Genomic DNA, 14,004 nt, shown 5'->3' with positions numbered 1-14,004 from the left:
ATGCTCAGGAGACCATACATTTAGTGTTAGAGGATTGTTGCAATTTCACCCCCTCCCCCCTACCCTCACCCCCCTTTCCCCCTCACCCGAGCCAACAGAGCCTAGTCTTTGTGCGTACCGCCCAGGATAGAAGATGATGGCATCACATGGTGTCTCTAATACCCCTAACAGGGCCAATTCACTCCAGTTTAGCACAAGGCTAAAGAATTAGGCGCTGGTGTAAACGTGCTGTTTTAACGGCACTGATGCATGGAATGCAGCTAATCACCAACTCACCAAAGCCCTCCTTCAAGGTTTAGACATGCTAGAGATTCTCCCTTCACACAGTGCAGTCTAGTCTCAGAGAAAACCGATTCCCCTGCGTCCGTGTCCTCCCTTGAACTTCGGATGGCACAGAGACGTGTTTTTAACTTGATTTTTGTTTATTTCTTTCATGTTTGAATTGGAGGACACTTCAGGGGAAATTTTGATATATGGACAGAGTCACTTGGAGAGGACAGGCTTAACTCTGGCTGACACTCTGGATGAAAAAATAAAGCCCCGTGAAATCTGAGATTAAAAAAATACCCCCCCCCCTTCTCTGCCAATGGTTTTACAGGGAAAAAATCACTATGTTGTCAGTAAGCACCAGTTTACCCTGGAGCTACTGGTCAATGTGCAAGCTCTATCACTTTATATGTATGATGATGTGCTATTGTATGGGTAAGCAAGCAAGCGAGAAAAACTTTATATTATATATATATATCACATTTTATTCCAGGTGGAAGAACAATATGTTTCACAGAGCGTGGGCTGCCACGGAAGTTGCAGCCAAAAAAAACAAAACAGTGTGGATAGTGTACAAAATAAAACATTAGTCATAAGTAAACACAATTAAAACAAACAAATAAATAATACATGTAAATTAAAACCCATTAAGAGGTAGTAATAGAAGAAAAAATAAAATAAAACAAAACAGGGGGCGTCCGAGTAGCGAAGCGGTCTATTCCATTGCCTACCAACACGGGAATCGCCGTTCAAATCCCCGTGTTACCTCCAGCTTGGTCGAGTGTGGGAAGCCGGATGTGGATATGTGTCCTGGTCACTGCACTAGCGCCTCCTCTGGTTGGTCAGTTATTGTAAGTCGCTTTGGATAAAAGAGCCGGCTAAATGACTGTAATGTAATGTAATGTCAGGGTGCCTGTTTTGGGGGGAGGGAACTGGGGAGAATAGTGTGATCCTCCCACGCACTACGTTCCCCTGGCGAAACTCCTCACTGTCAGGTGAAAAGAAGCGGCTGGCAACTCCACATGTATCGGAGGAGGCATGTGGTAGTCTGCAGCCCTCCAGATACAATTGACCAGATACAATTGAGGAGAAAAAGGAGGAAAAAAATACAATAATAATAATAATATAATCTGAGACTCAGCAACCAACCAGTAAAAAGAAAAATAACATGTTAACTAAAACTATTAAAAAGTAGAAATAGTATAAAATTAAATTAAATAAAACAATAACAATTTAGCAATAAAAAATAATTAGACGTGAGTTAAAACCCATTAAAAAAGGGAGGAATAAAACAATTAAGCCCAGCAAACCAGATTACTGAAAGGCACAGCCAGAAAGGGATGTTTTCAGTTCAGTTTTAAAGACGATGGTGTTGGAGCCTTAACGTGATTGGGTAGAATGTTCCTGCGGTTTGAAGCATAAACGCTAAAAGCAGATTCACCAATTTTTGTGGAGAGCCAGGGAATAACCAGGCAGCCAGTCCAGATGACCTGAGGGGTTTAGCTGGTTCATAGCTCAAATGCATGTCAGATAGATATTGGGGTGCCCATAGATGCCTTAGCATTACTTTAGGCTCTGAGGCTATGGACGATTTGGAGCCCCCCCGAGCCCCCCCCATAAAAAATCCTTGTTCTATGCGTAAAAGTGCATCATGAAGCATGTTAACATGCTCCAGCATGCCGTCTTGTAAACAAGCCCAGTTCAATTAATTTTTACGCATGACGCTGGATCACCAAGCTGAATAAAATGCTCCGACATCCCCACTTGTAAACCATCCATCCTGTTTCGATTCATCTTGGACTTAGAAAACTTCATCATCAAGCGTGTTAACATGCTCCGAAATCCTGCCTTATAGACGAGCCCAGTTCAATTAATTTTTATGCATAAAACTGGATCATCAAGTTGGTTAAAATAATTCAACTTCCCGACTTGTAAACCATCCTATATTATTTATTTATTATACAGAAAGCACATTATCAAGTGGTAACATGAACCAACATCCTGCCTTGTAAAGAATTCTTGTTCTGTTCATTTTGTGTGCGTAAAAGCGCATCACCATGCATGTTAATATGCTGCGACGTCCCGCCTTGTTAATGAACACGGTTCTGTTCATTTTGTAAGTGTGAAAACAGCTTCACATAGCGAGCTAACGTGCTCAGACTTCCCGCCTTGTAAACAAGCCCAGTTCGATCCACTTTTAGACGTAAAAATGCACCACCAAGCAAGTTAAAATACTCCAACATCCCTCCTCGGAAAACATGTCTCGTGAGGCCCCCGGTCCTTGGTCGGAGCCCGGAGCCTCGGGGGCATAAGCCCGTGCATTAAGGCGCCGATGGGGGGTGCCAGACCATGTAGGTCCTTAAAAACGAGCATTGAAGTTTTAAAATCAGTTCTAGAATGTACTGGAAGCCAGTGTAACGACTCCAGCATAGGTGTTACATGTCGTGTTTCCCTTTTCTAGTTAAACCTCCTGCAGCTGCTTTCTGGAGTAGCTGCAGTTTATCAAGATGCTGGTTAGGTATTCCTGTGGGTGGCGTGTTACAGTATTCTCGCTGAAATACAAACATAGATCATTTTTTCAGCATCCTTGTGGGATAAAAAGCTCCTTACGGTCACATTATTTCTTAAATGATAAAGTCCAGGTGAAGACAGGCTCTACAGTAAGAACGGCATGCACATGGAGTTGACATGGTTCATCTCAGAACTGAACTCAAAGTAATTTGTGCACCCACATGAACATACTCATGCAATCATAAGCATGTGCATACATCCTAACATCCATACACTGACATTTTTCATCAGTTGGGAGGAGAAGAGGTCAGGTGGTCCATCATGATAACCTTTTCCGTCTGTCTGGTCTCCGAATACTTATTCAAATGAGTTGTGACTCTCTCTCTCTCTCTCTCTCTCTCTCTCTCTCTCTCTCTCTCTCTCTCTCTCTCTCTCTCTCTCTCTCTCTCTCTCTCTCTCTCTCTCTCGCTCTCTCTCTCTCTCTCTCTCTCTCTCTCTCTCTCTCTTTCTCTCTCTCTCTCTCTCTCTCTCTCTCTCTCTCTCACTCTCTCTCTCTCTCTCTCTCTCTCTCGCTCTCTCTCTCTCTCTCTCGCTCTCTCTCTCTCTTTCTTTCTCTCTCTCTCTCTCTCGCTCTCTCTCTCTCTTTCTTTCTCTCTCTTTTTCTCTCTCTCTCTCTCTCTCTCTCTCTCTCTCACTCTTCACACACACACACACACACACACACACACACACACACACACACACACACACAGTGACTCATCACAGTCTTGTTTGAGGTGGCTTTGGAATTCGCGCCAAGAAAAGCTATTCTAATGTTCAGAACTCAGTAAACTGTGGGACACTGAGCTTCTTCTTCAACAAGCAGGCTATTTGTCAAAGTTTAAATGAAGGTCAAGTAGGTGATATAGGTGCATCATGTATATTGGTGTAGTTTAGTTACCATGGCACCGGGGGTGCCTTTTCCAGGCCACACTGCTTCTTGCCTTGGTAAAAGACAGACCAAAAACAAAAAAAACAGCAAAACAAAAACCCAGTGGTAGTTTTCATGATTTTATGAAACCTCATTAGGAGTTCAAGCCCAAAGGGCTGAAACACTTGCTTTTTTGTGCTAGTTGATTAGGGGTCCTATTGTTTTTGTTATCATTCTTTCCTCTTCTTTTTACAATTTTTCTCCACTAAAAGTGTTTGTGCAGCAAAAACCGTAAGACCAAAAAACACGAAAATTGGCAAGTGGGTTGCAAATTTCACCCACTACTCGGGCACATAGAATGACACCCATTGACCTCAAGGTGGCACTGTAATAATCAAGTTTACGTTTTCACAATTATCTTGATAAAGACTTAGCCTAGTGTCGAAATTCTTTCATCATTTTAATCTCTTAAGTCATAGGCACCTTTCCTTAAATGGTCTTATGCTCTAAAAACGTCCTTTTTTTCATATGAAACTTTTTCTCGATTTTCTCAAAATCTTATTTTCCGACCTCTTCTCCGAAACTGCTGGGCCAGTCGCCCCAAAGCTTAGTCAGAATCGTCTACATACTTTGCTGATATTAATTTGTCAGAGAAATTCTAACATGTCAACCCGTTACGATTAAACAAACCAATCAATTTTTATCAAAATGGCTAATTTTCAAAAATTGGCAGTAACTCATGAACGCATAGAGATATCAACCTGAATTTGAGAAACATGTTCCAGGGGTTTTCAATAAGCCTATGTATTAAAATGCATTGTACTTGACCTCTAGAAAATTACCTGTATGTTGTACAAAGCTGAATTTTTTTTTCAATATATCCGTTGATGTGTAACAAAAGTTTACCTCACTGCAACTTATGGTCAATTCAAAAGTCTATCACTATATTCTTCAAAATGTACAAAATCAGTTAACATCTATATCACCACAAGTTCTCATTAAAATTTTATCAAAATTGACACGGATATTCTTTAGATACTAGATACACTCACTGGCCACTTTATTAGGTACACCTTGCTAGTACCGGGTTGGACCCCCTTTTGCCTTCAGAACTGCCTTAATCCTTCGTGGCATAGATTCAACAAGGTACTGGAAACATTCCTCAGAGAGTTTGGTCCATATTGACATGATAGCATCACGCAGTTGCTGCAGATTTGTCGGCTGCACATCCATGATGCGAATCTCCCGGTCCATCACATCCCAAAGGTGCTCTATTGGATTGAGATCTGGTGACTGTGGAGGCCATTTGAGTACAGTGAACTCATTGTCATGTTCAAGAAACCAGTCTGAGATGATTCGAGCTTTATGACATGGCACGTTATCCTGCTGGAAGTAGCCATCAGAAGATGGGAACACTGTGGTCATAAAGGGATGGACATGGTCAGCAACAATACTCAGGTAGGCTGTGGCGTTGACACGATGCTCAATTGGTACTAAGGGGCCCAAAGTGAGCCAAGAAAATATCCCCCACACCATTACACCACCACCACCAGCCTGAATCGTTGATACAAGGCAGGATGGATCCATGCTTTCATGTTGTTGACGCCAAATTCTGACCCTACCATCCGAATGTCGCAGCAGAAATCGAGACTCATCAGACCAGGCAACGTTTTTCCAATCTTCTATTGTCCAATTTTGGTGAGCCTGTACAAATTGTAGCCTCAGTTTCCTGTTCTTAGCTGACAGGAGTGGCACCCGGTGTGGTCTTCTGCTGCTGTAGCCCATCTGCCTCAAGGTTCGACGTGTTGTGCGTTCAGAGATGCTCTTCTGCATACCTCGGTTGTAATGAGTGGTTATTTGAGTTACTGTTGCCTTTCTATCAGCTCGAACCAGTCTGGCCATTCTCCTCTGACCTCTGGCATCAACAAGGCATTTTCGCCCACAGAACTGCCGCTCACTGGATATTTTCTCTTTTTCGGGCCATTCTCTGGAATTGAGAATGGCATGCACAATGGCCGGACAATGGCATGCGTGAAAATCCCAGTAGATCAGCAGTTTCTGAAATACTCAGACCAGCCCGTCTGGCACCAACAACCATGCCACGTTCAAAGTCACTTAAATCACCTTTCTTCCCCATTCTGATGCTCGGTTTGAACTGCAGCAGATCGTCTTGACCATGTCTACATGCCTAAATGCATTGAGTTGCTGCCATGTGATTGGCTGATTAGAAATTTGCGTTAACGAGCAGTTGGACAGGTGTGCCTAATAAAGTGGCCGGTGAGTGTATATCACATGTTTCAGATGGTGTTCAGATGTGTCAAAAGATGAGTCCACAGTGACATTCAGTGTCTTACTGTAATTAGTACTGTTTGCACAACATTTTCTATTTCACCAAATGTTTGATCAAACTTTATTTATTTATTTATTTGACAATACACCCAAACCAGCAGAATGGTGTGTGTGATACCTTTCAGAATTTTATCACTAACATTTTGAGTGTAAAGGTTTTAAGTTAAAAAAACAAAACAAAACAAAACTACCCCAGTTTTGCACATGTGATGCCATTGCGTCAAGTTGTGAGTAGGTGTGCAAAAAACCTTGGCTCCTCAGTTGGTGCAATCTGTTAGTTGCCTGCTCTGGGGATCTGAAGGTACAGGGTTTGAAACCAAGGGTGAGTGAGTCCTACTTGTCCTATTCCTCAGCTTGTGAGAAGGTGTGTGACAAACCATGTCCTCAATGACCCATAGTGTAAGTCACCTTACCTGAAGATACCAAGGTTCTGGTTTCAAGTCCTCCTTGTTAATTGTCCTTGTCACTGTCAAGCTTTTCAACCACCCAACATGTGGGCTGAAACTGTGATTTGAAATTCTGAGAAATCCTAGGCTTTGTTTTTCCGCTGAAGCTTATGATCACAAATTTCAGAATTCATAATCTCACCAATAAGCATCAAAGCTCAGTAAGTTCTCATGCTGCTTGGACCCTCTTCGTTGCCGCTTGTAGCTATATTTATTATTTTTCTTCTTCAGATACACTACCGTTCAAAAGTTTGGGATCACCCAAACAATTTTGTGTTTTCCATGAAAAGTCACACTTATTCACCACCATATGTTGTGAAATGAATAGAAAATAGAGTCAAGACATTGACAAGGTTAGAAATAATGATTTGTATTTGAAATAAGATTTTTTTTACATCAAACTTTGCTTTCGTCAAAGAATCCTCCATTTGCAGCAATTACAGCATTGCAGACCTTTGGCATTCTAGCTGTTAATTTGTTGAGGTAATCTGGAGAAATTGCACCCCACGCTTCCAGAAGCAGCTCCCACAAGTTGGATTGGTTGGATGGGCACTTCTTGCGTACCATACGGTCAAGCTGCTCCCACAACAGCTCAATGGGGTTCAGATCTGGTGACTGCGCTGGCCACTCCATTACCGATAGAATACCAGCTGCCTGCTTCTGCTCTAAATAGTTCTTGCACAATTTGGAGGTGTGTTTAGGGTCATTGTCCTGTTGTAGGATGAAATTGGCTCCAATCAAGCGCTGTCCACTGGGTATGGCATGGTGTTGCAAAATGGAGTGATAGCCTTCCTTATTCAGAATCCCTTTTACCCTGTACAAATCTCCCACCTTACCAGCACCAAAGCAACCCCAGACCATCACATTACCTCCACCATGCTTAACAGATGGCGTCAGGCATTCTTCCAGCATCTTTTCATTTGTTCTGCGTCTCACAAACGTTCTTCTTTGTGATCCAAACACCTCAAACTTGGATTCATCCGTCCACAACACTTTTTTCCAGTCTTCCTCTGTCCAATGTCTGTGTTCTTTTGCCCATCTTAATCTTTTTCTTTTATTGGTCAGTCTCAGATATGGCTTTTTCTTTGCCACTCTGCCCTGAAGCCCAGAATCCCGCAGCCGCCTCTTCACTGTAGATGTTGACACACGTGTTTTGCGGGTACTATTTAATGAAGATGCCAGTTGGGGACCTGTGAGGTGTCTGTTTCTCAAACTAGAGACTCTAATGTACTTATCTTCTTGCTCAGTTGTGCAACGCGGCCTCCCACTTCTTTTTCTACTCTGGTTAGAGCCTGTTTGTGCTGTCCTCTGAAGGGAGTAGTACACACCGGTGTAGGAAATCTTCAATTTCTTAGCAATTTCTCACATGGAATAGCCTTCATTTCTAAGAACAAGAATAGACTGTCGAGTTTCAGATGAAAGTTCTCTTTTTCTGGCCATTTTGAGCGTTTAATTGACCCCACAAATGTGATGCTCCAGAAACTCAATCTGCTCAAAGGAAGGTCAGTTTTGTAGCTTCTGTAACGAGCTAAACTGTTTTCAGATGTGTGAACATGATTGCACAAGGGTTTTCTAATCATCAATTAGCCTTCTGAGCCAATGAGCAAACACATTGTACCATTAGAACACTGGAGTGATAGTTGCTTGAAATGGGCCTCTATACACCTATGTAGATATTGCACCAAAAACCAGACATTTGCAGCTAGAATAGTCATTTACCACATTAGCAATGTATAGAGTGTATTTCTTTAAAGTTAAGACTAGTTTAAAGTTATCTTCATTGAAAAGTACAGTGCTTTTCCTTCAAAAATATGGACATTTCAATATGATCCCAAACTTTTGAACGGTAGTGTATGTTTGCGCAAATTCCCGTGAGATGGTAAATATTAGACATGAGATTTTGCCCATTGATTGGAAGTCGTGTGCAAGTACTGCCCAAGATATATGACCCCAAGTGGCCTGATGGGGGTGCTACAATTAAAGGTCAACTTTGAAAAGTCATAACTCCTATGCCATAAGTCTGATTTACACGAAACTTGGTACAGACATCCATCTATCCCCACTCTACAAATTTGCCTCAAGAACCACTAAAGTCGCCTGACTAGATTTTCTGCCATTTTGAATTTTTTGAAAAACATGTTTTTGACATCCCTTAAACCGTAGGTCTGATTTCTGCCAAATTTTCTGTGGCTCATTGTTGGACCAATGTTATCAAAATTTGCATTAAGGTTGTTGATATCTTATTTAGTTTTCAATATATTGACCAGTGACCTTCAAAAGGGTATGGCTCAGCACCTGGCCAGTCATCACAAAACTTGCAGGATATGTCCACATAAGTACCTGAAACATATTGTAACCCCCAGTCCCTCATGTCCATATCCCAGCGTTACAATACCATGAAAGTTTCATTCAAACGGTGTTGCATAATAAATCAGACTATAAATCAAAAATTGTTTGACCAATCATAACAAAACTCACAGGATATGTTTCATAACAATGTTTAACTACTATGTGTGTAAAACTGTTTTGAAATTGCTCAATAGGAGCGCCACCAGTTCCAAACACATGCATGGGCCTGGTGCAAATTTGGCCATAAATCAATAGCAGTGTTGCCATAAATTGTCAAGCGAATTTTAAGCAAATATTTTAAATGTTGCAAAGACAGGGAGGGAAAAGTGAATTAGGTGCGTTTACATCAACCGGTTTCCATAAACTAGACTATGCAAGGCGTAGTGTCATCAGAATTTGGCAGTATAGGCTACATTACACATAGCGGTAATAGAGTAGAAAAAATAGAGGCCGCGAACCAAAAACGAACCCAGTCTGCCTTGACCATCCATGAGAGAAAATGGAGTGAGGTCTTCAGGAATTTGTTTCAATTGGGGAAGTTGTAATTGTTCTTTCATGTCAGCTGTTGTTGGCCATATTTCATGCTGTCTGGAGACAAAGGCAAAGAAATGTCCTTTATGGGAGGATGCCAACAGCAGAAACAGCTGATCAGTCATGTGAGTTAAATGTTCACTACGTCAGAACTTATTCAGCAAAGGTGTTCCCATATTGCCATGTAGCACATTAATCTTTTTTGAAAAAGGCAAAAACCACTTCAAGTGAGGGTAAAAATTTTTTTTGCAAAATTGAGGAAGTATTTTGGAAATTTTTGTTTCCATAACCCTTCTTTAATGTGATGCTTCAAAATGCGCATAAAAATACATTATGGAAACACGGCTATTGACACTTTGTCCAAACATCACCAAACTGGTAGATATTTTTAATTAAGCTGTTGAAGCTTTCAACTTCTAATGGTGTGTTGGCTTGAAGCCCGGGATCGCTGCTTGAAGCCATATTTACTTATATTTCTTCATTGTCTTGGGCAGACTAGTGTGAAATCTCAGCTGTCAGGTAATTGCCTTGTTTTTCGTTCCCCCCCCCCTTTTTCTCCCCAATTGTATCCGGCCAATTACCCCACTCTTCCAAGCCGTCCCAGTCACTGCTCCACCCTCTCTACTGATCTGGGGAGAGCTGCAGACTACTACATCCATCCTCCAATACATGTGGAGTCGCCAGCCGCTTCTTTTCACCTGACAATGAGGAGTTTCACCAGGGGGATGTAGCACGTAGGAGGATCACGCCCTCCCCGTTCCCCCTGGAGCAGATGCCCTGACCGACCAGAGGAGGCGCTAATGCAGCGACCAAGACACATACCCACATCTGGCTTCTCATCTGCAGACACAGCCAATTGTGTCTGTAGGGATGCCTGACCAAGCCGGAGGTAACACGGGGATTTGAACCGGCAATCCCCGTGTTGGTAGGCAATGGAATAGACCGCTACACTACCCGGATGCCCTTAGTAACTGCCTTGTTAAAGAGCTTTATTCTAAAAGAACATAACCAATCGAAGTAAATTAGAGCTTTGACTGTTCCCTAGCGGTGTTTTAGAAGGCCCTTGTCACATTGAACCACATCTCATCTCCTGTGGTGCTCAGTGGAAACCGGCAATGCCACAGCTGGCATGGAATCACAAGGGGGTGGAGGCGCATCTCTGGCACGGTTACTCTGCCACCACTCATGCATCCACCACCCCCTTTCTCTCTCTCTCTCTCTCTCTCTCTCTCTCTCTCTCTCTCTCTCTCTCTCTCTCTCTCTCTCTCTCCCCCCCATCCCCTATCTCTGTCCCCTTAGGTTACTGCAGAGGACAGCAAGAAGGACGATGATGCTACCTCCATTGGTAAAAGCTGTTCTTTTCCAATGGTTTTCCAGCTCATTATGTGGACAGTTACACATAACATTTTACACTACATGCAATAGACTGATTTACTCAAGGCTGATTCTCAGCCAGGCAACATGTGGTGATACTCATCAATTCCATTTTATGTATAATGTTACTGTGAACTGTAGACCTTCGTTATAGGTTATCTTGGACTGCATTGGCAGAGTACAGACCTTTGAGCAAGATTGGAAGAAGTCATTACAGCATGTCTCCCCTCCCTTCCCTCCATCATTCTCTCCACCCATCCATTGGTTGGCCAAGGCTCTTTGAAGCCGATTCTGGAATTATGCCTCATGACAAGCGGCCAGTTACCCACCTTCTCTCTGCCCCCGTTTAGTTGCCTAGTAACACCTGCAGTTTGAGTGTGCAGACCACCATTGCTCAGCAGCAGAAACACTGGCCCTGGTCACCACAGCTCTATGATCACACTCTCATTTTGAGTAGAGCTTGGGGGCAGAGAAACTACGTGCATGTGTTTTGTTTTTCTCTTTTTTTGGGGGGGGGGCATTAAAGTGTATTTGAGTGCATATGTCTATAACTTGGCCATGCATGTATGAGAGCTGTGGGAGTTGGTGAGTAGGAGGGTGCGTGTGCATGCGAGCTTACACTATGCCATTATGTGGGAGTTTGGCCATTTCGAGTTACCATGTATAAGATAATAATTAGAGTCTATGATAACTTGCTGTGAGTCACAAGAGGAAAAGCATTCTGTTGCCCATGGCATTTTGAAATGGGAGATTTCAGAAGCCATTCTATATCCTTCTGGAATCAACCATGCCATGAAAAGCAACCGTCAACTTGATATGTCCATACTTGATACAAGCTTGATACACATTTTCCTCTATTTAGACACGAGTTATGTCTAAGGAGCCCTTGTCACATTAAAACATTTTTTATCTAGTGTTACTATGGTAGATTAGTAGGCATCAGTAGACAAATACAGCGTACCAGCTGTTTGAAGTAATAGGGTCGGGCACTTCCAGTTACTGATGAATAGATTTTGAACAGTAGTACTACTCAGGCATTTTATCAGGCATTTTATATTGCACAGTAGCTGTAAAAAATATTTCGATACATAAAAGTAGCAGCTTCTTGTCCTACAGAGCAAAATGTGGTTGATGAAGAAGTGGGCTCACCTTCTGATCGACACAAAAAAGAGACGAAGGAGCCTAACCCACCGCAGTCGGGAACCCCCAACCTTTTAGTTCCTGACAAACCCATGCTTCAGGAGACTTGGGTAGACCTAGACGACTTTGCTAAATGCTTCCGGTGAGCGAGTCACCCACAATACACTCATACTTTTATAATATTTTTGTGAGTGATGACAAGTAAATGCTTAGAATTGGCTCTGTTTAATAGATGGAAGGTGTTTGTTTAGGTGAGAATAGATATTATGCATAGAGTTAGACTACCATCAGTAGCCTGGTTTGAGAAAAATGCTAAAAGAAAAGGGGAAAAAATGGTAATTGACATGTTTGTTTTGAACTGAGTAACTCAAAACTCACACACATGACTGACATGAATGTGCATTTTTTTCCAGGACACTCTTGGTGTTTCATAAGCCACACACCTACCCAAACCATTTCCATAAATCTAATTTTAAGGTAAGAATTGGGCATCAGCCCACTTCTTTCTTCACTCGTTTCTTGCCACACTCTTATAAAATGTATGGTATTGATATTTTCTGAACTTTAATGTTATTTATTCATTCGTTCATTCCCACATTACAGTATCATTTTGCCGTGACGTATTTGCTGCTTTGATACATTATTATTGTTTATACACTGGTTATAATATTGTTACTACTATTTTTTTGTCTGCAGAGTTTCATCTTGTCCAAAACATATGCAACAGGCCTCCATGGCTCTGGAGTGTCAACCCAATCCACTTCTATGACAGGACGGCTCCTGGGGGCATCTGCTGTCAATAACCCTCATGTAAACACACACTTATAATGCTGTGAACAAACACACACACACACACACACACACACACACACACACACACACACACACACACACACACACACACACACATTCACACATTCACTGTCACCCAATATTACCCTATATCATTTTGTGCCAGGAAAGAGCACTACAGATGTGATGTTTGCTTTGAGAATGTTGATGAAGAAGTATAGAGAAGGCCAGAAGGAGTTACATTGTGTCTGTGTGGATTTAGAGAAAGCATATGACAGGGTGCCAAGACAGGAGGCACGGTATTGTATGAGGAAGTCAGGAGTGGCAGAGAAGTATGTAAGAGTTGTGCAGGATATATATGAGGGCAGTGTGACAGTGGTGAGGTGTGCGGTAGGAGTGACGGATGGGTTCAAAGTGGAGGTGGGATTACATCAAGGATTGGCTCTGAGCCCTTTCTTGTTTGCAGTGGTGATGGACATGTTGACGGACAAGATCAGGCAGGAGTCATTGTGTCACTGGATGATATTGTGATCTGTAGTGAGAGTAGTGTGCAGGTGGAGGAGAGCCTGGAGAGGTGGAAGTATGCACTGGAGAGAAGAGGAATGAAAGTCAGTAGGAGCAAGACGGTGTACATATGCATGAATGAGAGGGAGGACGGCGGAATGGTGAGGATGCAAGGAGTAGAGGTGGATGAATTTAAATATATAGAGTCAACTGTTCAAAGTAATGGGGAATGCAGAAGACAGGTGAAGAAGAGAGAGCAGGCAGGGTGAGTGTCAGGAGTGATTTGCAACAGAAGGGTACTAACAAGAGTTAAAGGGAAGGTTTACAAGATGGTTGTGAGACCAGCTATGTTGTATGGTTTGGAGACAGTGGGACTGACAAAAAGACGGGAGGCGGAGCTGGAGGGAGCAGAGTTGAATATGCTAAGATTTGCATTGGGAGTGATGAAGAAGGACAGGATTAGAAATTATTATATTAGAGGGACCGCTCAAGTTGGACGGTTTGGAGACAAAGCAAGAGAGGCAAGATTGAGATGGTTTGGACATGTGTGGAGGAGAGGTGCTGGGTATATTGGGGGAAGGATGCTGAATATGGAGCTGCCAGGGAAGAGGAAAAGAGGAAGGCCAAAGAGGAGGTTTATGGATGTGGTGAGAGAGGACATGCAGGTGGTTGGTGTGACAGAGGAAGATGCAGAGGACAGGAAGAGATGGAAACGGATGATCCGCTGTGGCGACCCCTAATGGGAGCAGCCGGAAATGGAATAAGAAGATTACCCTACACAATATATAGGACTCTCTATCTGTGACATTACACCACCCACACTGTGCTAGA

General features: G+C 42.6%; 1 protein-coding gene across 1 annotated transcript in view; it reads left to right on the top strand.

Moving 5' to 3' along the window:
- adgb (androglobin) overlaps positions 1 to 14,004 on the top strand; it is an 89,990-nt gene that overhangs the window by 30,077 nt on the left and 45,909 nt on the right. Inside the window, exons 12-14 of the mRNA XM_056294151.1 lie at positions 10,663 to 10,708; positions 11,854 to 12,019; positions 12,291 to 12,354. Coding sequence (XP_056150126.1) covers positions 10,663 to 10,708; positions 11,854 to 12,019; positions 12,291 to 12,354 — 276 coding nt within the window. The remainder of the gene's footprint in view (positions 1 to 10,662; positions 10,709 to 11,853; positions 12,020 to 12,290; positions 12,355 to 14,004) is intronic.

This window comes from Lampris incognitus, chromosome 15 (genome assembly GCF_029633865.1).
Source record: "Lampris incognitus isolate fLamInc1 chromosome 15, fLamInc1.hap2, whole genome shotgun sequence".
Lineage (NCBI taxonomy): Eukaryota > Metazoa > Chordata > Actinopteri > Lampriformes > Lampridae > Lampris > Lampris incognitus.
The sequence above is the reverse complement of the archived record's forward strand: the minus strand, read 5'-3'. Positions and strand labels throughout refer to the sequence as shown.